This window comes from Hordeum vulgare, chromosome 4H (genome assembly GCF_904849725.1).
Source record: "Hordeum vulgare subsp. vulgare chromosome 4H, MorexV3_pseudomolecules_assembly, whole genome shotgun sequence".
NCBI classification, from domain to species: Eukaryota; Viridiplantae; Streptophyta; class Magnoliopsida; order Poales; family Poaceae; genus Hordeum; species Hordeum vulgare.
Genome location: NC_058521.1, coordinates 453,057,047 through 453,078,064, shown reverse-complemented (window position 1 = coordinate 453,078,064; position 21,018 = coordinate 453,057,047). Strand labels below are relative to the sequence as shown.

Sequence of the window (21,018 nt, the reverse complement as noted above, 5' to 3'; positions counted from 1 at the left end):
CCAAACTCACCAAACTCATGAACGTCTTTAAATTCGGCAAAACAGACAACAATAGTCAGGCAATTCCTGCATAATCTCCTAGCAACTGAGTTAACCTCACCACACAACTATTGTACAAAACTGAGGCACCTAACACAAATTACGCAACTCCTACAGAAATCATGCAATTCCTAAATGAAAACTCAGACAACACATACACAAAACTCAAGCAAACACACGGTATCTGATAAAACACATAGTTCACGGGAACATCCCCAGTCCCCACATGCACCAATGATTCATAGATGGACGAAATCATCCCCCCTCTTTGCGCGATGTCGTCCAGCTCCTCCCTACGACCATTAATCTCGCATGAATCTGCAACTACTCGAACAAGAAACGACCGAACCTTCGCTACCATGAACATAAGGTGAGGAACCGTAAAAAATGGCGGTGAGCAGCCCGACTATTACCTCACAAATTTCTGCGGTGTGTATCCCTCCCCGAAACGCGCGTCGCCTGCGACCTTCACCCACAGCCCAGACAAAGCACCGCGCGCGCCCTTCTTCTACAGACCCGCGACCAACACCCGCCACCACCACCAGCGACTCCCGAAGTTTACGAGCTCAACCACCACCCCGTGACCTTGCGACAGTCGGCGGGCATTCCAATTTCTCCGGTCCCCGACGCCGATGACGAGCGAGAAACGGCGAGAGAATTGGATTGGGGCGAGAGCGATGGGATGGGGGGAGCGGCGCCTGTGCCGATGGTTTCGAAAAACAAGCCAACGGCTAGGGGTAGTGGTGGGCCTCGGGTAGTGGTTGTCCTGATCGCTCGACTATTAACTGCGTCCGTACCGAGCCGCGTTTCTTCGCGTGCGATCGTCCTGCAGGACGATCCAACATGAGTGGTTGAACGTGACAACGAGCATGCAAGCGCTTTGTAGCATTTTGGCTCTCTAAATTGTTACAAGACTGTTTAGATCACTATTTTTACTGAACGCCTCTTTTTAGACTCTTCTACATATCAAAATTACTGTATCCTACACAACTTGAAATTTCATTTGTTATACAAATTTGTTGTTTTTATTCTCTTGGACAATTTTGAGCGACTGCCTAATCTTATTGGAAGCCTAGAAGGGAGAATTCTATTGGAAAAAGTTTAAATTGTGTAATGGTTAATCCTTTCTATTTTCTAACTAGCAAAAATCCCGTGCGTTGCAACGTGAAAAAAAATGTTACCAGCCCTTATCCAATAAAAATGGTTCAAGAAAAAATATCACCGCTTATCCTCCTTTTATACTTCCTCCGTTCCTAAATATAAGTTTTTTTAAACATTTCACTAAGGGACTATATACGAAGCACAATGAATGAATCTTATACTTTAAAGTATGTCTATATACATTCGTATGTAGTTTTTTAGCGAAACCTCTAAAAAGACTTATATTTAGGAACGTTGGGAGTATATGAGAAGAAATAGTTAGAGATTAGTGCTCCTCTTCTGCAGCACCCTCTCAGCCCTAACACTTTCTACCCAGTAGACCACGGTAAAAAGGTAGCTCAGATATGTTATACATATTTTACGATCCATTTCTGACTTTACTTCTGCAAAACAGGCTAAAAACTAAACGATAGTGATCGTACTTCTCCACATAAATTCACAAGTTATTTAACAACAGGATCAGCGATAAGGTAATGAGATCGAACTTGCATTACCAAGCAGTTCACAGCCGAAGAGTGTACATTCTCTGATGCTTCTACCTTTTATCATATCCAATCATGTGTATTCCAATATACGGATGACTCAATGGACGGATGTTCATGGCAAAAGGGAGTTCAGGGCAGTGTGCAGGAGGCGCATGGATCAGCAGCAGCAAGAAATTTGTTGTTGTACATGGTGATAAAAACACAAAACAATTACTGGTTCGTATTCATATTTAGGTCCATTTCAATCGGGAGAGAAAACACAATTTTTATATACAAAGATATATCCAAAAGGTTCAGTGTTCTATCTCAAAAGGGGCGGACACGAAAAGACAATATACATATTGAGAGCAGATTTTACAACCGGACAAGCACGAGCAATAAAATTTATGTGTATTGTGCAATGAAGACATTTACAACCTTCATTCAAAATTACACGCCCTGACTAAGAGTTACAGTATTCTTTCCAATCCACAACGAGAGAACGTCTCGCAACCTAAAAAATCCATAGTAAGAAAGGATGAAGAGAACATCCTGTAAAAAAGATGGCTCGCACCTCTTGTCCGATTGGCGCAAAGAGGAGCAAGAGATGGGTTTTGGGGAGCAACTGGCGGAAGTATATCGGCATTCCCGATTGAAGCAACTCGGGGAAGTATATCAGCTTCAGCATAACCCAATTGATCCATCAGGCATAACTGCAGCATTGTCCCAATTCAGATGCAAGCTTATATGATGTAACACAAATTTGAAGAAATTACTCCATTCTTGACAAAATAGCTGCATGATTTTCTAACCATACATGTAAATCAACAAATATTTATTATAATGAAATTTACTATCACATTTGAGCTATACCCATCTTCCTTGTCTCTGTCATCTTCAAACAGAGGGCAGAGCAACACGCGCGGCTACGAAATCGAAATAGGTACAGTAAAGATCACTAAGAAAAGCAAGAACAGATATATTCGAACAAATAATGTATGCCTGCAAAAGGAAGAATATCGATATGACAGAACTTCAGCAGTATAATATTATGTTGGACTTCAATGTCTAAGGTCAAAATTCTATAAGTTGACTCTTATTTTAAATAGATAAAAAATATATAATCCTTCAAATAGTGTAGCTTACAAAAATGAATTCTGCAATACACTTCAGCACTACATGGTTCATTCATAGTTTATGGAGCACTAACATCAAGGCTACCTAGTGTTTTTTTCAAAAAGAAAACTCTCATCATACGGGATGTTCACTACATATTTCATATGCCTTTTTTTAGGTAAGATAATGTGAAGGGGTGAGGGGACAACTCAAAGCAGGAGATATGGTAAGTACACGCTGACAGGAGCACTAAAATAGCAATTGTTGAACATGTTATAAATAGTACTCGTATTTCCAGCTAAAACATGAAGCTTAACATAAATCTATGAAGTAATAAAGAGTAGTTTTGGTCTTTTGGATGCCGAATTTAGTTGTAGCAGTTCGACTATTGTCTTCATCCAGTTTGATGCTAGAACTAAACCTTAGTAGCATACTCATTGATACTACCATGTCAGGTGTTGCTTACACAAAGGGGTACATTCATCACTACATGTCCTCTGGTTGGATATGCATCTACTGTACTCCAGGCTGCAGTAGCAGATGATGGATGCAGTCAAATGGAACTAAAGTTATAAGATAGTAAATTTTGTGCTATCCGTGTACAATATTGTTCCCATCAATGGAAGCAAGATATATGCACCCATCAATGGAATTCAGCAGATTTGACAGAGCAGGAACACATATGCTGACATCATGTGGATGACTCCCATCTAATAATCTGCAGGACAAGTAGTTGTACTACCTACCAGATCACAGAAATTCAAGCATGTTTTATCCCATTTCCCCACTCGAGTCGGGTGACACCAAATGGAAGATTTGCAGAGCACGGAGAGGATGAAGGGATGAGCAAAGAAGGAGCACCTTGGAGAGGAGCGACGAGGGATCTGGGAATGGGTGAATATAGCTCAAACTGCCAAACTGGTAACGCCATGATGTCCGCGGTAGACACGTTGTCCCATCCGGCTCCGACCTCTTTTCTTCCAGATCCGCCGCATGGCGGCCAGTTACCACCGGGTCCAGCGAGATCCGACAGGTCCTCGCGGACCGCGCCACCGCAAGCTCCTGGAAGATCGGCACTGGTTTCGTCTGCGTCATGGGCGACGCCCGACTCTTCCCGCTCGTCTGCTTCTCCACACCTCTCCATTTTCTTCTCCTTCGTCTCCGCTCCCGCCTCCAACCTCGCTGCCTTCGCCAGATGCGGCCCCCGAGCGCAGCGCCGCATGCCCGCCATGGCCGCCCCCTACAAACGAGATGTTATCTTAGTTTGGCCATGTAAAAAAGGATTGTGGATTGAATACTCGAAAATGCAAGGTGTTTTTTGCAAGAACGAATCGTTTTCCATATTAACCACTTATAAAAGGACCGTGGGTTGAATAACAGAAACTACAAGGGCTTCTTTGAAAAAACACCGCAACGGTGAACGGATGGAAACATTGTTTGCTTTATTATTATAGCAAATATGTTCGTGCGTTGCAACAGGAGAGAAAAAATTGTTGCACTCCCCTAGCCTAATGAGTTAGGAGAAATGTGCTTTCAGCTAGACCATCTCTATAAAACGGCCAAGAAATCTATGCATTGTTTGGTTTGCGCCACAACTCGTGCTTTGCTATGGAGCAAACACTAATGACCATGATCCAGATTGGCACAATGAATTGCTAATAATTCATCTCTTTATCTACGAGTTAAAGTATATAATGTAAATCATTGACGGCGAAAACTTGAAAGTAGCTAAAGAATGAATATGCAGCTAAATATGCAACATTCTATGTCATGTTTTGTCAAATGGTCACTAAATTCAAAACCCTACTTAGTTAAGATTTAATGATTGAACAAATTGACACTATGTTTAGGAATAGTTTGTCCTCTTTCATCTCTCAAATTATTTATGTGTAGCCAAGTGAACTTTGTAGTGCAACAGATTATGATTAGAAGTATTAACACAAAGCATTTGTAATACACATTAAGGACTGAGATTAGCAGTTTCTTGTGCGATAGGAATATGGTACCGAGATTTGATGGACTGGAGTAGTTGAGTGTCCCTTGTGAGCACTTCCTTCATCAAGGCCCCCCTTGTATTAGTTCTGCATGTAATAGTAATCGTTGTACCTCCAGAGAAACATAATATGTAGAAGAAAATTTTAGCTCCGTAAAAATATTTCAAAAGTCAGAAGAGTTGCAACATGGAAATGCAACTTGTTTGATGAGATAATTGGCAAAAGCACAAACTGAACCGTGCAAAATTGAATCCACCAATTATTATTTGCCGGAACAATAAAGAATTGAGGATTTATATTTAAAAAAGTAATAAGAAGTAACAACACAGGGAAGAAAGCTTCCGCTTGCATATTAATTAAGCATGACATCAGAAAAATACGAAAACATGTGGAGTTCAGAGAATGTCAAGAGCAAGTAGAATGCAGCAGCCATGTATTTCCTTTATTAAATTTAATTCATCATGATTCGTAATACACTGGAAACCAAGAGCGAAGAATGCTTGATGATAAAAATCACAAGATGTGTATTTTAGGATGTTATCTTACCATAGCGCAGAGTCTAAAACTCCTCAAGGAAACGATCGGTGCATCTGGAATTTTTATTGAGCTACTGGACAGATACCATAGATAAAGCGTATTCATCATGACTCATAATACACTGGAAACCAAGAGCGAAGATTGCTTGATGATAAAAATCACAAGATGTGTATTTTAGGATGTTATCTCACCATAGCGCAGAGCCTAAAACTCCTGAAGGAAACGACCGGTGCATCTAGAATTTTTATTGAGCTACTGGACACATACCAGAGATAAAGCGTCTGGTGCCACCGGTGACAAAGGAAAACAGCAAATGGGCCAAATGTAGTACTTGAACTCGATCAGGAAAGGACTACGCTCTGCAATGAAGAAAAAGGCCAGCTAATGGCCATGTTAAACTCAACACGGACGTTTCCTTCCTTGTGAGCACATGCCAGATGACTGCTGGTGCCGTGGCTCGAAACAGCTCGGCACAAGTGTTGTTCTTGCTACGAATTGAACTCCGACAATGCTCCTACACAGAGCACGCGGAATCTGATGCTGCTACTCGTGCTCTCACTCCTATCATGAACGGTACGCTGGCACAGTAATCTTGAAAACCGGCTGCTCAGCTGTTCTTGAGGCGCTGCAATTCACTGCGGCCTGCAGATAGAGATTGTTTGTTGTGTATACAGATATTATGGAGCAGATGAATCACGACTGCAGGGGGTCAACGCAGGGGAGCATCTTCTCCCGAGATGGACTCGAGGTGGACATGGCCTACCTTGTGCGGCGTGGGGAAACGAGAGGCGATGGTGATAGCTCCTCCGCGTGGACGCGCCCGACGGCGGCCAAATGGAGACAACCTCCTTCCTCCCCCGCAAGCACGGCCAGCGGCGGCCAGATGGAGGCGGCCTCTCTCCTCCCGCGCGAGCACGGCCGGCGGCGGCCTCCCTACCCCGCGCGAGCACGGCCGGCGGCGGCCTCCCTCCCCCCGCGCGAGCACGGCCGGCGGCGGATCATTAAACGGCTTCCCTGCCTGGCCGAGTGGGAAGAAGAGAGGGGAGATCATGGGCATCACGAGATGGAGGGGATCGAGATCGAGGAGGTTGGGAGAAAACGGGGTCGTGGTCTGTGGGATGCGGCTCTTTCGGTTTTCTTTTCTATTTTCCAGTATCCAACGAGGAAACGAGAAGGGGGAGGGGGAGCGGAATCGAGGGAGGTGGGTGGGGGAGCGGGATCGCTAGACTCGAGAGGTGGTCGAACCATCACAGGGTTTTTTCAACCGTTTTGTTTTGACCATAATACGAGGTGGGGAGGTATAAGTTTTGTCCTCGGTGAACCAGTTTGGTTTAAGAAGGGATAAAAAAATCGATTGATTTAAGGAGGCATAGAAAAAAAACAGTGAAACTGTGCATGGTACCGACGGGGATCTGTCGTGGTCGAACCATCACGACAGACGGCGGATCCCCTTCAATAGTAAAGATTCATCTTTTCTGTTTGTTTTCCTTCTTATGTATCTTGCTTCATTCACTAATAAAATTTTCATTTTTTACAGGATGAGGTATTATCCGTAAAACGTGATCTTAAAATATGCACTAGAGAAATTTTCCTTCAATTCTAAGTAAACTTTATTTTATACAACTTTTGGTTGTACTAGACGATTTTCAAACTGTCACTATTTTTAAACTAAAACATTTCAGATATATATAGCTAAGCGTTTGTAACCATAGGTAAACTTTTGTTTAATACTTTTGATACTTATCTATGCTAGAGTGGCTTACACATTACCAACTTCCGGCTCAGCTTACACATTACCTTATATTTTTTTATCTCCCTAATAATAAAGCGCGCATCGCTTCTGCCGTACGTCGCCTTTTTTTTTGCAAAAACACCCCTCGCTTTTCCGGTATTCAGCCCGCAATCCGTTTTAAGTCAAAAAACGAATCTTTTTTGCATTTTGCAAAAATAAACCTGATGTTTCACGTAATCAACCTGCAGTCCGTTTTTAAGTCGAAAAACGAATCGTTTTTTGCATTTTGCAGAAAACCCCCTGATGTTTCAGGTAATCAACCCGCAGTCCGGATTTAAGTCAAAAAACGAATCTTTTTTTGCAATTTTTCAAAAAAACCCTGATGTTTCAGGTAATCAACCCGCCCTCTGCATTTTAACAAAAAAACCCTAACTTTTCAGTTATACATAAAACACCCTGGACTTTCTTTAAAATCAACCCGCAGTTCTCCGTACCTGCATGATTCTCTCATGAAGATATCTCTTCTCCTCTCGATCCCCTTGGAGAGTTGGAGTTGGACAATCTCTCCTCTTCTCTGTGCTTTATTTATAACTTTGGTTGTTGCCACACTGATCCATCGGTGTGTGCTTGTCCGTCATTGCTCTGTTGTACAAATGTCGTTGATTTTCTCCTCAGTTGCAAGGATCTGATCAACCGGTGTATGGTGCTTGGGAAGGTTTAGATCAATGGGATCATGGCGCAACTTTCACTGGCGGCCACAACCGCCGATCCCCACGAGTTCGCGCATCAGCGTCAGATTGACCAGATCCGATCCAGGAGGCGGTGGCTACCGCACACACACGATGGGGTTGGACAACGCAGGGCTGCCGCCGTGCGTGGAGCGTGACTCATCACCGATCTCTGGGGTGCCGTTGTAGCCTGTAGTAGGCCGAAAAAAATCAACGATACACTCCATGTGTAGATGCCTGGAGATCATCCCATCCATGACGTGCAGAACACATGCATGTGAGCTGCCCTGCATCAGCGATCGGCTCTCGCACATACTCCGCATTAATAATCAAATTCTCATGCTACTTTAGCATGTACGTATGGGAGCCATCGATCATGTGGCCGCCATCAAAGATCTACCATCCGTCGAGAATAATATGGTCGCGAGCAGGTCGCTGCTGTTGCACTTGATGGAGGCGAGGATTGTGAGGGAGAGGATCGTGGTATGCGGTGCAGGCTAGCAAGAAGCTTTTCTCGGGAAGGGATCGTACCTACTAGATGATCTTTAGTAATCCCTCCAACTCCTACTACACAACCACCGTCATCTATAGCCCCTATGTCACCACTCACCACTGACAGCACGCCGGTGCATGAAGGCATCATCCAGGTTTGGTCTTTTTTTTGCGGGAATCCAGCAGCTTGGTCTATGTACGTGCTAAATTGACTTGAGAATTTGATTATTAGTTTGAATCTGCTCTTGTTATGGATAGTGCTTCTCTTGAATTTAGTGACTTTCACATGATGCATGGCTCCTGGTTAGCAACTCCACCTCTTTTAGAGCATGAGTTCATGCACATATATGGCAGTTTGTAAGCATAGGGTAGTTGAATGCTTGCCTACATATATTTATGCACAGATGGTTTGAAATACTATTTCTTTTTTTCGACCCTTTTGTATGGATAAACTAACAGAGTATCCTTCCATGTAAGTCATTATTTTTGGCCTAACAAGAGAGAAAATTAATTGATTGTATGTCAAAATTTATTAAATTTAGAAATTTTGGTACTAATAGAAACTTTTAAAGCTAAGCACTAGGTATGTACACCTAGAGAGTATACATATGTATGTTTATATGTGTTGCGGATTGAAAGTATCCCTAGATCACCATTAAATGCCCAAGAGAAGATCTAGAAATCCCCTCATTATAATTAAAAAAAGATAGAAGCCCAGTCCATCTATCCCCACAAACGTTAATGTAAATAAATAAACATTATAGATAACAACCAACCCGAGAAGCATTCTATATGATTATCATACCATGTAAGTATTTATGTGTGAATATGTTTGCATCTTTGAACAGTTTCACTTAGTAGCCCAAGCTAATTGTGTTGTGCATAGAGTACAATAGAAAAAACCTCAGATATACCTTACTCAACTAAATATTGGTATGCAAACAAAAGTTTCGCCCATACTTATGCCTAATCTTCGAAGTTATCTATGGAATAAACGTAATTCCAGAAAGTCTGATTCATGGGATGTTGTTATTATTGTTCCTAGGCAACACATGTTTGCGGATCTTAGCAAAGACTAAATACGATATGAGTTGTGAATTATTTTGCACATACAATTCTAAATAAACTTAAATCTAAAATATATTTTATCTCCCGTTGCAACGCACGGGCACCTGTGCTAATTATGAACAAAGGGAGTATATATTTAATGATGGACACATCATGTTTCCCCGTAGCAACGCACGGGCATTTGTGTTAGTATAAATAACAATCCAGTCACGCACACATACGTCGTGATCGCCGCACATTTTACCTGCTAGTAATATTATTATTGTCAAACTAACGTGTATGCAGGTACTAGTTTGAGAGGAAAAAACCTTACAAATAGTATATGTTATAAAAAGAAAAAGAAAAATTGTACACAAGTACTAAGGCCCGTTTTAATTTGATGTAAATTTCTACACCCTAAATCTATAGGTGTATATTATCGGCTGCTACATTATGTCTGTCCGAAATAAAAACGACGGCTGAAGATCTGTATTTATTACGGATATACTATCTGTATTTAAATATTTGTAGTTGAAGAAAAGTAGTTAATTTCTTCCAAGAAGAAAAAAAATCGGAAACACCCACTTTCGAGAGTCCAAACCAGTGCATAAACCGGAGGGGAAAAGTCCCACCCACGTACTCGACTTTCATTTCTCCAGCCCGTGACCTGCCACCTCTTTTCTTCCAAAGCCGAACCACCTGCATCTCAACCTCCCCCTCCTACGGTCCTACCATACGCTAGGGTTCGTTTCCCGGCCCATGTCGTCTTCATATAATGCAGACGCATCTCGGTGTCTCCCGGACACACCTCTAACAAAGTCACTTGGCGCAGCAGCAAGCACCGCCCCCGCCCCCGCATCAGCTGTGAGGCCTGCCGCCGTCGCCACAGTCGACCGCCCACCTGCTCGGCTGCTCCCCAGGATTCGTACTATGGCAGTCTGACTGCCCTGACGCAAACGGCCGCTCGGCTCAGCGAGGCCAGGACGGATCGGAAACCTTCAGCATTAGAAGGAGAAAAACTACATCTGCAATTGCCTCACGAGGACCATCAAGTTATTTGCCCCTCATCCTATCCTCTCCATCCTCACTCTTTCCAACATTCCATTGCTTGATTGCATGTTAGCCTCCTGTGACCGCTGATAGAGACGAGGCAATAGAGGCATCGTCCTATTGCCTGATGAATAAGAGGAGAGAAAGGAAGATGATGACAAGCTGGAGAACAAGACTGATTGTCGGCTTCTCCTCCCTCCTACGCATTGTCACTCGTTGAGGTCTATGTAGACGAGCCTGTCATGGAGCAGGGCACAACCAGAGATGAAGCACTTTGTACCTGCCTCGCCTTTTATCCATTTTTATGGTAGTTTTTTTTTCCTGTGATCCATTAGATAATCTATCATTTATGTTTTGTTGTGTCTTTTAATCTTTTTGATGTTTCAGCTCCCGGAGGTAAAATGGCCATATGACACTTGTTGGGCAGAAAATAACCATATGGGATCAAGTGCACTGTTTGAAGGTATGTTATCCATTTTTATTATTTCAGTTCCAAATTAGTTGCAATAACTCGGTTTTTTGTTTTGACAAATATCATTTTTGTTCACAAGAAACATGGTAATCCAGGGCGAGGTGAGAGCTTGTATTCTGAAACTTGGTAATCCGTAAAGTCTAGGTTGTAAAGAGCGTTCATATTCATAATAATACTCTGTGCAGTCTGTATGCAACTAATTCTTGTAGGTACACTCATTTTATTCATAAATTAAGACCAATTTCTCCATAGTTTTTCTAAAGATCCAGCATCGCTCGCATTCATTGATAATAGCAGAAAGCAACGAAAAATAACAAGATGATGAAGGTCCTAGGACCAAAAGATCCAAAGATCAAAGAAATCCTGAATTTCCATGAAAACGGGTACATTATCATGAATCTCTTTCTTAGAATACCGTATGTTACAAAATTAAACTGTCACTTTTCCAAATTAAACTGAATTGTCACACTCTTTGACTTAAGTTAAACATTATCCCTTTCAAATGTTATCCCACATTGGGGTTTCTGGTTTTATCGTTTGTTTTTCTTATAAATTTTACTGCATATCTAAGAAAATCATTGCAAGCATTGGCCTGTCACCTGGAAGGTTATGTTGTCTTGTCTCTCAATTCAAGCCTAAACAAGAGAGTCCCTTGTTTATCAGTAAAGAAGTGATGTGCCTAAGTAATTTATTTTATAACATAAAAATGTGAGGATCTTTGAGATTTTATTTACTTAGTGTAGATTTAGATCTTATCCAATCTCTTATGCCATGGACGACATTATTTAAAAAGAATTTATGTTATTTTTCAAAATTATGTTTATGTTTACTCAGGACTGTAATTGTGTATGTTATTCTTTTAGCGAGCTGCATAAATGTGGTGATAACTTTATTTTCAGCGCAAACTTCCTGCAGGATGTAGCGCAAGTGATTGCTCACCACCATGGTTGAGTGAGGGAGAAGTAGTTGATGCTTTTGAACAAGTCGCTTGGACTCAAGGCTGATGGGTGGACTTCTATCTTATGATTCTCATTGATACAATCAGTCTTATGTTCTCATGCTTGTGCTTGATGAAATATGATTACACGGCATATTCTTCGCATGTGTTTCTACTTTGTGCTTGTTGCATGTTACGGCTATATCAACATCATTGGAAACGACCTGAGTGCAATGTTTAAATTTGAAAAATCTGTAAGAATCATATGCTATCAGAAATATTTTTATGGTACAATAGAACATATTGCATGTACTTAATATGCTGAATACCCATCAGTGTCGTCGTAGAGAAAGGCCATGGCGTTTTAATATTGCTTGATGGTTGAAGAAGTTCATAGAGAAGAGTACTTTGGCAAAGAGGATCAAGAGAAGGGAAATATTTAGGAGCTACAACCGGCATAACATTTTGCTACATCCAGCTGTGGGCGTCCTACTGGAGCTGACACCGCGAGCAAGGGAGCTGCAACCGGGACGAAAGTTGTTGCATGCATGGATCCTGCGAGGGAGCTGCAACTACGGACGATGACGAGGACCGGCAGCGAGGACGGCTGGCGAGAGGGGGCGACGGGGGAAGGATTGCTCGACCGCGTTGGGGTGGGGGGAGGGGTGGAGTGAGGCTGCGTGTTGGACAGCCGGTGAGGTGCTCACATTCGTTGGCTGAAAGTTGGGAATGAGGAGTGTTTAGCAGATCTTTGGCAATGGCTAGACAAATGCTATTCTCGATTGCTCAACAATTATAAATTGTCTTGCAATGACCCACCAGCGCGTGGGATCGAGGCAGTTTTCGAGGGTAGAGTATTCAACCCAAATTTGTTGATTCGCCAGTAGGAAGTGAGAGGATACTCTCAAGTATTAGCAGTTGAATGTGTCAGATTCAACCACACGTGAAAGATTAGTATCTGCAAGCAAAGTATCAACAGCAAAGTAACAGCAGAGCAAGTAACAGTAGCAGCAACAGTAGTAACAGCAGCAGAGCAAGACAAGTAACAGTGGCAGCAACAGTAGTAACAACAGCAGAGCAAGACAAGTAACAGCAGCAGCAACAGTAGTAACAACAGCAGAGCAAGATAAGTAACAACAGCGGTAGGACAAACTCGTAGGCAATTGGTCGGTGATTTGTTTGGATGATATTCATCATGCAACAGTTATAACACGGAGAGATATGTGGCTAGCTCCCGTTCGTCAATGTGATGTAGGCATGCATTCCGTGTGTCGTCATACGTGCTTAGGGAAAAGAACTTGCATGTCCATCCCTCCCATGGCAGCGGGGTCCAAAAGGAAACTACGGGATATTAAGGTTCTCCTTTTAATAAAGAACCGGACCAACGCATTAGCACTTGGTGAACACATGAACTCCTCAAACTATGGTCGTCACCGGGAGTGGTTCCGGTTATTGTCACTCCGGGGTTGCCGGGTCATAACACATAGTAGGTAACTACAACTTGCAAGATCGGATATAAAACACACATATATTGGTGACAACATAATAATTTCAGATCTGAAATCATGGCACTCGGGCCCTAGTGACAAGCATTAAACATGGCAAAGTAGTAGCAACATCAATCTCAGAACATAGTGGATACTAGGGATCAATCCCCGTCAAAACTAACTCGATTACATGATAGATCTCATCCTACTCATCACCGCCCAGCGAGCCTACGAATAGATTACTCACGAACGATGAAGAGATTCATGGAATTGGAGAGGGAAGAAGGTTGATGATGACGATGATGACGATTTCCCCTCTCCGGAGCCCAAAACGGACTCCAGATCTGCCCTCCAGATGAAGAACAGGATGTGGCGGTGCCTCTGTATCTCAAACGCGACGAAATCTTCTCTATTGATTTTCTCTGGGACGAAAGTGAATTTATAGAGCTGAGTTTGGGGGCGGGAGGGCCACGTGGTCCCCACAAGCTTGCTAGCCGCCACTAGGGGGTGGCGGCTACAGGGCTTGTGGCCCACTGGCCTATCCCCTCCGGTGGATCTTTGCGCAGGTATTTTTCATATTTTCCAGAAATATTCTCCGTAAATTTTCAGAACGTTCCGAGAACTTTCATTTCTGCACAAAAACAACACCAAGGCAATTCTGCTGAAAACAGCGTCAGTCCAGGTTAGTTTCATTCAAATCATGCAAATTAGAGTCCAAAACAAGGGGTAAAGAGTTTGGAAAAGTAGATACGATGGAGACGTATCAAGGAGATCCGACAGTCAAGGGCGCCTAAATCTGACGGTCAGAGTGAGACCGGCCGAATCGTTTGCGCCGGTGCGCTGACGCAGAGCAGTGCCCTTAAGAGAATGGACGTGGAGAGGAAGGAACGACGGGGAGAAAGATGCCCGCTTTCCTCGGTCGTTTAGATCTTATCCCCCAAACCATGTCTTTCTCCTTGCGCATCCCTTGTCCTTTGCTTCACAGATGCGAGCTTCACGCGGCGCTCGCTACTCTGAGCTTGGCCTCCGCTACGCGTCGCCGCTTGTACCGGTCATCGGGATGCTCCTCAAGGTCGACTCCTCCGGTCGCCTACGCGCACTCAACACGGCCTTCTCCCCCAAGTTCCATTCAAATCATGCAAATTAGAGTCCAAAACAAGGGGTAAAGAGTTTGGAAAAGTAGATACATGGAGACGTATCAACTCCCCCAAGCTTAAAACCTTGCTTGTCCTCAAGCAACTCAGTTGACAAACTGAAAGAGAAAGAAAAACTTTGACAAACTCTGTTTTACCTTGTTGTTGCAACTATGTCTAATTCATAACCAGAATTTTAGCAAGATCACAAGTTAACCGCATAAGCAAGTGACACAAAGGTCTCACGGTAAACTAATATCAATGGCATAATCAGCTAACGAGCAAATAATAATGAGTTTCAAATACCAACAATTCAATCAAAACAAGCATGAAGCAATATGAATAGGTGGTATCTCGCTAGCTCTTTCTGAGACCGCAAAACATAAATGCAGAGCACTTTCAAAGATCAAGGGCTGGCTAAACATTGTAATTGATAGCAACGAAGATCCAGTCATAATCATACTCAATATCAATCAAAAGCAAAGCATAAAAATGACAGAGGTGCTCTCTAATTGGTGCTTATATAAGAAGAGGATGACTCAAGAGGAAAATAAATAGATAGGCCCTTCGCAGAGGGAAGCATTGATTTGCAGAGGTGCCAGAGCTCAAGCTTTGAAAACAGAGATAATAATTTTGGGTGGCATGCTTTCATTGTCAACGCAATGACCAAGAGTTCTCAATATCTTCCATGCTACTCATGCTATAGGCGGTTCCCAAACAGAAAGGTAAAGTTTTAACTCCCCCACCACCAATCAATCACACTCCACGACGAGCTGAATCCTCGGGTACCATCCATACTAACATCAATTCGGGGGGGGGGAGTCTTGTTTTACAGTTATGTTTTCGATTTAAGCGTGGAACTGGGCATTCCAATTACCGCCCCCTTTCTCGTGAATGACAGTGAATAAACACATGTCGAGGATAACACGCCTAACATGGAAGATATCAATAGCCCTCTGTCACCACATGAGCGGTTCGGGCATGCAAAACAGATTATTTCTTGAAGGTTTAGAGAATGGCACATGCAAATTTACTTGAAATGGCAGGTAGATACCGCAAATAGGTAGATATGGTGGACTCTCATGGAAATACTTTTGGGTTTATGGAAGTGGATGCACAAGCAGTATTCCGCTTAGTACAAGTGAAGGCTAGCAAAAGACTGGGAAGCGACCAACTAGAGAGCGACAACAATCATCAAGATGCAATGAGTTTGACTAACATTGAATGCAAGTATGAACAGGATATAAATCACCATGAACACGAATATCATAGAGGCTATGTTGATTTTGTTTCAACTACATGCATGAACATGCGCCAAGTCAAGCCACTTGAATCATTCAAAGGAGAATACCGTCCTATCATACTACATCACAATCATCTCAAAATCTATGTTGGCATTCAAGACAAACCATTATAAGCTCTCAGCTAGTTAAGCATGGCATCAGAAACTATGATCTCTAAGTTGTCATTGCAAACATGGTTCTCTCACAACAAAGCTGAATCAGGCATGACAAGGTAGTAATATTTACAAAAACAAAATAGATAGAGTTCATACCAGCGTTTCCAGTCTCAATCACTTCATCATATATCATCATTATTGCCTTTCATCTGCACGATCGAATGATGTGAACAATAATAAGAGTGCTCGTGCATTGGACTAAGCTGAATCTGCAGACAAACACAAAGGAGAAGACAAAGTAATATGGCTCTTTGAAAGCTAAACAGGTATGCATGCAAGAGCCACTAAACATTGTAACCAATATCTTCTACCTTGACCCAAAGAAAAAGAAAACTATTTACACGGGAAAACTCCCAACAAGCAAAATAAGAAAGGAAAATCTTTTGGGGTTTTCTCAGAAGGACACAAAACAAGAAAACAAGAAAACGAAAATAAACTAGCATGGATAATACAGTGGCAAAATGTATACACCGACTGACAAAGTGAAAGCATAAGCATGAATGTATGGTTGGTGAGAACACATACTCCCCCAAGCTTAGGCTTTTGGACTAGCTTGGTCTACTCCCAAGGATGGTCCTGGCGAAACCCAAAATCATAATGGGTGTTATACGGGAGTGCTGCAGCCACTGCCTGAATAGCTGCCTCACGTAGTCGAGCAGCCATCGCCTCCCTCTCGTACTCCTCTGCCTCTCCTATGGTAGCTTGCGTGATATCTCTAGTTTGTCCAACAGTTATATTGGAGACAAAGTCTCTGACCGAAGACTTAGCAGGATCATTAATACTACCCCATCGGGTATCTTGCAAATCCTATTGAAATCCTTCAAATCCATGGTGTAGGATTTATCATACAGATCAAACAGTATGAATGAGTCACAACCAACTGGAAATTTAAATCTACGCACGAAAGAGGCAGTGAGCATAGCATACTGTTCACATTATCTGAGAGGAATTCTTCTAACCCAGTATTGCGGACAAGTGTATCAAACTCATCCTTGAAGCCTGCTTCGATCATGAACTCATCGGAAGGCCATTCACATGGTTGTACCGGTGCGTCCCTTAGTTGATAAGGTTCGGGCTCCCGAAAGGAAAGATGGGGACCCTTCTTACTTGAGGAACCACCATGAAACTTCCTCCTCAACATAATTTCCTTTTGCTGAAATTTTTGAAGTTCAAGAGAAAAGTGAACGAAGGCCAACCACACCTCGTAGCAACTACTCCTACTAGTGCCTAGAGACCGTACCACGCGCTAAAACTACTTGGAACCAGCTAAAATCAACATTTCTAGCTCCATAACAGGGTCACCAAGGTAGCAAGAATACTTGAAGGATAAAGCACTAGAGCAAAAACTAACTGGATCAATGGAGGAGTCACTTACCAAGGAGTAATTTCCCCAAAACGGTTCGGAGAATGGTGCTTTGATCAAGGAGATCGAAAATCACAGCCAAATGAGCAAGAACACGGGTTTGAGCTACGAAACAATTTTTTCTGGAGGTGGAAGAAGAGGATGGGAGATGGAATGAGTGGAGGGGGTCCCTGTGGGCCCCACAAGCTTGCTAGCCGCCACCAGGGGCCGGCGGCTGCAGGGCTTGTGGCCCACTGGTTTGGCCCCCAGGCCAGCTCTCAGGCCCAGTATTTTTCAAATATTCCAGAAAAAATCATACTAGATTTTCACGACCATCAGAGAACTTTTATTTTCGGGGTATTTTTCTCCGGGACGCTAAAATAGAAAACAGGAAAAGCTAAACTAAATCTATCATTTTTCTTCTGAGCAACAGAAAGTGAAAGCTTAAAATAGAGGTATGTGACTCTTTGATTCATCCATTTCATGATCATCGAAAGAAATCCGTCAATGGGGTTGATCAAAGCCTCATGACAAAACCTTCTCGAATCGCAAAAAGAAACGGAGAATTGTCGAATAGCCACTAAGTTACCTCAATGGGGATATGAATCTCCCCAACAAGCAAATCATACTTCATCTTGACACAAGGGATAGGGCATTCAAAGCTACCAATAAGAATCGATGAAGTCTTTTCGATAGCATTGATGCAATGTACTTGATACCGTTTCTTCGGAAAGTGCACTGTGTGCTCATTACCGTTGACATGGAAAGTGACATTGACTTTGTTGCAATCTATAACAGCCCCTGTCATGTTCAAAAAGGGTCTTCCGAGGATGACAGCCATGGCATCGTCCTCGGGAATATCCAAGATAACAATGTCTGTTAAGATAGTGGTGTTAGCAACCACAACAGGCACATCCTCGCAAATGCCGATAGGGAAAGCAGTTGATTTGTCGGCTGATACGTCTCCATCGCATCTACGTTTCCAAACTCTTTTGCCCTTGTTTTGGACTCTAATTTGCATGATTTGAATGGAACTAACCTGGACTGACGCTGTTTTCAGCAAAATTGCCTTCGTGTTATTTTTTTGCACAAATCAAAGTTCTCCAAATGTCCTAAAAATTTACGGGGAGCAGTTTTGGAAAATAAGAAAAATATCTGCGCCAAGTTCCACCTTAGGGGGTGGGCCAGTGGGCCACAAGCCCTCGCTCCGCCACCACCACCCTGGTGGCGGTGGGCAGGCTTGTGGGGCCCACACGGCTCTGCCGCCCCCAATCTCAGGTCTATAAGATCCCTTTCGTCCTAGAAAAAATAAAAAGAGAAGTTTTTGTTGCGTTTTCGATAAGGAGGCACCGCCACCACCTGTTCTTCATCTGGAGGGAAGATCTGGAGTCCGTCTTGGGCTCCGGAGAGGGGAAATCGTCGCCATCGTCATCATCAACCTTCTTCCCTCTCCAATTCCATGAAGCTCTTCGTCGTTCGTGAGTAATCTATTCGTAGGCTCGCTGGACAGTGCTGAGTAGGATGAGATCTATCATGTAATCGAGTTAGTTTTGATGGGGATTGATCCCTAGTGATGGGGTTATAGTCCTAGGGTAGGGTCATAGGCCTGCCCTGTGGGGCCTACCCAAGGACTACCCTTCATGAAGGATAAGGCCCTTAGTCAGTTCCGACTGAATTAAGGACTTCCCATCATCCAGTCGGTGACGATTCCTCTATCATCCAGTCGGAGATGAGCATTCGGAGCGACTCAAGCGTACCGACTGTATTCCACTCTATACATCGTAACCCCCCTGGAGGGCAACGGTCATACGTTTCCATATACCTTTATTAGCATTTAAGACATACGTTACATGTAACGTATGCAGTTATTCACCATTACTCCCCCCTGCGCGCCGAACCGTTGTGAAGGGTAGCGCACTCTATATAAGCCACCCTTCCCCACTGGTGCAGAGGTTAGCAATTCACTATAATCCATATTCCACTCGACAACAAGCTTCCAAGAGCAATGAGACGTAGGGCTTTTACCTCCACCGTAGAGGGGCCTGAACTCATACAACCTCGCCGTAGCTAAGGCTCTGCCCATCCTTTCGTACCCTACACATCTAATGTCAGACTTATACCCACGACAGTTGGCGCCCACCGTGGGGCAGGCGTCTAAGCGACTTCCGGCGAGTTTGCAACTACATCTTTTCATCATGTCATCCGGTGGAGATCTGAGCATGGGTCACGAGATCCTCCTTGGCGCTCTCTCCTTCATCGTCGACGATTCGGCATGGCTTCGGGATGCCCCTCTCGACGTCGAGGCGCTTCCCAGCCGCGGGGCTACGCATTTTCGTGCCGGCGCCCGTGGTATTCTTCTTCTCCAGCAGTCGGCTCCGATGTCGACCTGTGCCGTCATCGCGCGCCGCAACAAGCGGTCCTGCCGTCCGTGGCTCCAGCGTTGGGTGCAACGCGCCCAGGCGCGCCAGAACGCGTCCTCACAAGTGGCGGTCCTAGAGTCAGTTGTGGTTGCACCGCCATCCCAGCGCTCGGACTCAGTTCCGACAGAGTTTCCTTCCGAGTACTTGGGTCGCGGGCCTGCAACTGAAGTGCACATGGCCAACTCCCATGAAAGTCCCCGCCAAACTGGCCGGAACGAGCACGAGGTCGGCGAAACATCCGGCGCTCGCCGTCAGCCCCGCTATTCTGCCAGTCGGCACACTCGGCGGAGCAACGTGGAGGTGTACCACACACCCGTCCTCAACCTGGCTGCCGCCGCCAAGATAGCTGATTCTCTCCAGCCGACTGATTCAGAGGCTGGCAAAGGGATCGAGCAAATCCGTGCCCTGCTGCACACGGCGCAACAGCAAAATTCAGCGGTCTCCCAGTCGCACAACAGGATTCACAATAGTTCTGTTCACGCGAACACGCATCGGTCCGTCCACAGCCCCGGTTCTCACCAGCGACACAGGGGAGGCAGCCGTTCCATGAATCCCGAAGATCGTCGCCGCTCACGCACCCCTCCGCGGGGTGGGCCCTACGGGCCCCGACATCATGATGATCGGCATTCAGTCGGTGACACTTATGATCCAAGGCCCGACGCGAGGGGGCATATCGCCCAGTGGAGGGTCGACAGGGGCCGAGCCCACCGCGATGGTCACGATATGGACCGTCTGAGTGGAAGCAGGACCATCGTCTCTGGTCCCGAGTGTTTCAGTCGAGCCATCTGTTCTGCTGACATCCCTCCCAACTTCCGATTGGCAACGGGGATCAGCAAGTTTATAGGAGAATCCAAGCCAGAAATGTGGCTGGACGACTACCGAGTGGCAGTCCAGATCGGAGGAGGGGACGTCCACATCGCTATGAAACACCTCCCTCTGATGCTCGACGGCTCGGCATGAGCGTGGCTGAACCAGTTGGCTCCCTCAAGCATCTACAGTTGGGCAGATCTGGCCCGAGTCTTCGTCAGGACCTTCGAAGGGACGTGCAAACACCCTGCTGGCCTCGTGGAGCTCCAGCACTGTGTCCAGAAGCAGAATGAGCCCCTACGCGATTTCATTCAATGTTGGACGACCCTCTATCACACGGTGGAGAACGTCACAGAGCACCAAGCAGTCTGTGCCTTCAAGGCAGGCGTGCGGTATAGAGATTTGTACCTGAAGTTCGGTCAAACATGCGACATCTCCATGAGTAAGATGATGGAGACAGTGGCTCGCTATGCAAATGGCGAAGAAGAGGACCGCATTCGTAGCGGCAAGCACAAAGCAGTCGCCGATGGAGATGGGAACGGCACTCGGAAGCAGAAGCAGAAAGCTCCGTCCACTCCGCAGGCAGAGGCCGCAGCCGTTA

The 21,018-nt window shown here is 44.5% G+C and overlaps 2 protein-coding genes across 2 annotated transcripts; both read right to left on the bottom strand.

The window, feature by feature from the left end:
* Window positions 1-2,037: 2,037 nt before the first annotated feature.
* LOC123448923 lies at window positions 2,038-6,426 on the bottom strand. Its single transcript, XM_045125967.1, has 4 exons — window positions 4,787-6,426; window positions 3,642-4,020; window positions 2,239-2,377; window positions 2,038-2,178 (listed from the first exon to the last, which is right to left on the bottom strand). Exons 1-4 carry the CDS (start codon window positions 4,837-4,839, stop codon window positions 2,135-2,137), a joined length of 615 nt encoding a protein of 204 aa, XP_044981902.1. The 5' UTR covers window positions 4,840-6,426; the 3' UTR covers window positions 2,038-2,134.
* LOC123448924 lies at window positions 5,526-6,368 on the bottom strand. Its single transcript, XM_045125968.1, has 2 exons — window positions 6,075-6,368; window positions 5,526-5,953 (listed from the first exon to the last, which is right to left on the bottom strand). The coding sequence occupies exons 1-2, from the start codon at window positions 6,366-6,368 to the stop codon at window positions 5,876-5,878; spliced, it is 372 nt and encodes a 123-aa protein (XP_044981903.1). The 3' UTR covers window positions 5,526-5,875.
* Window positions 6,427-21,018: the final 14,592 nt, after the last annotated feature.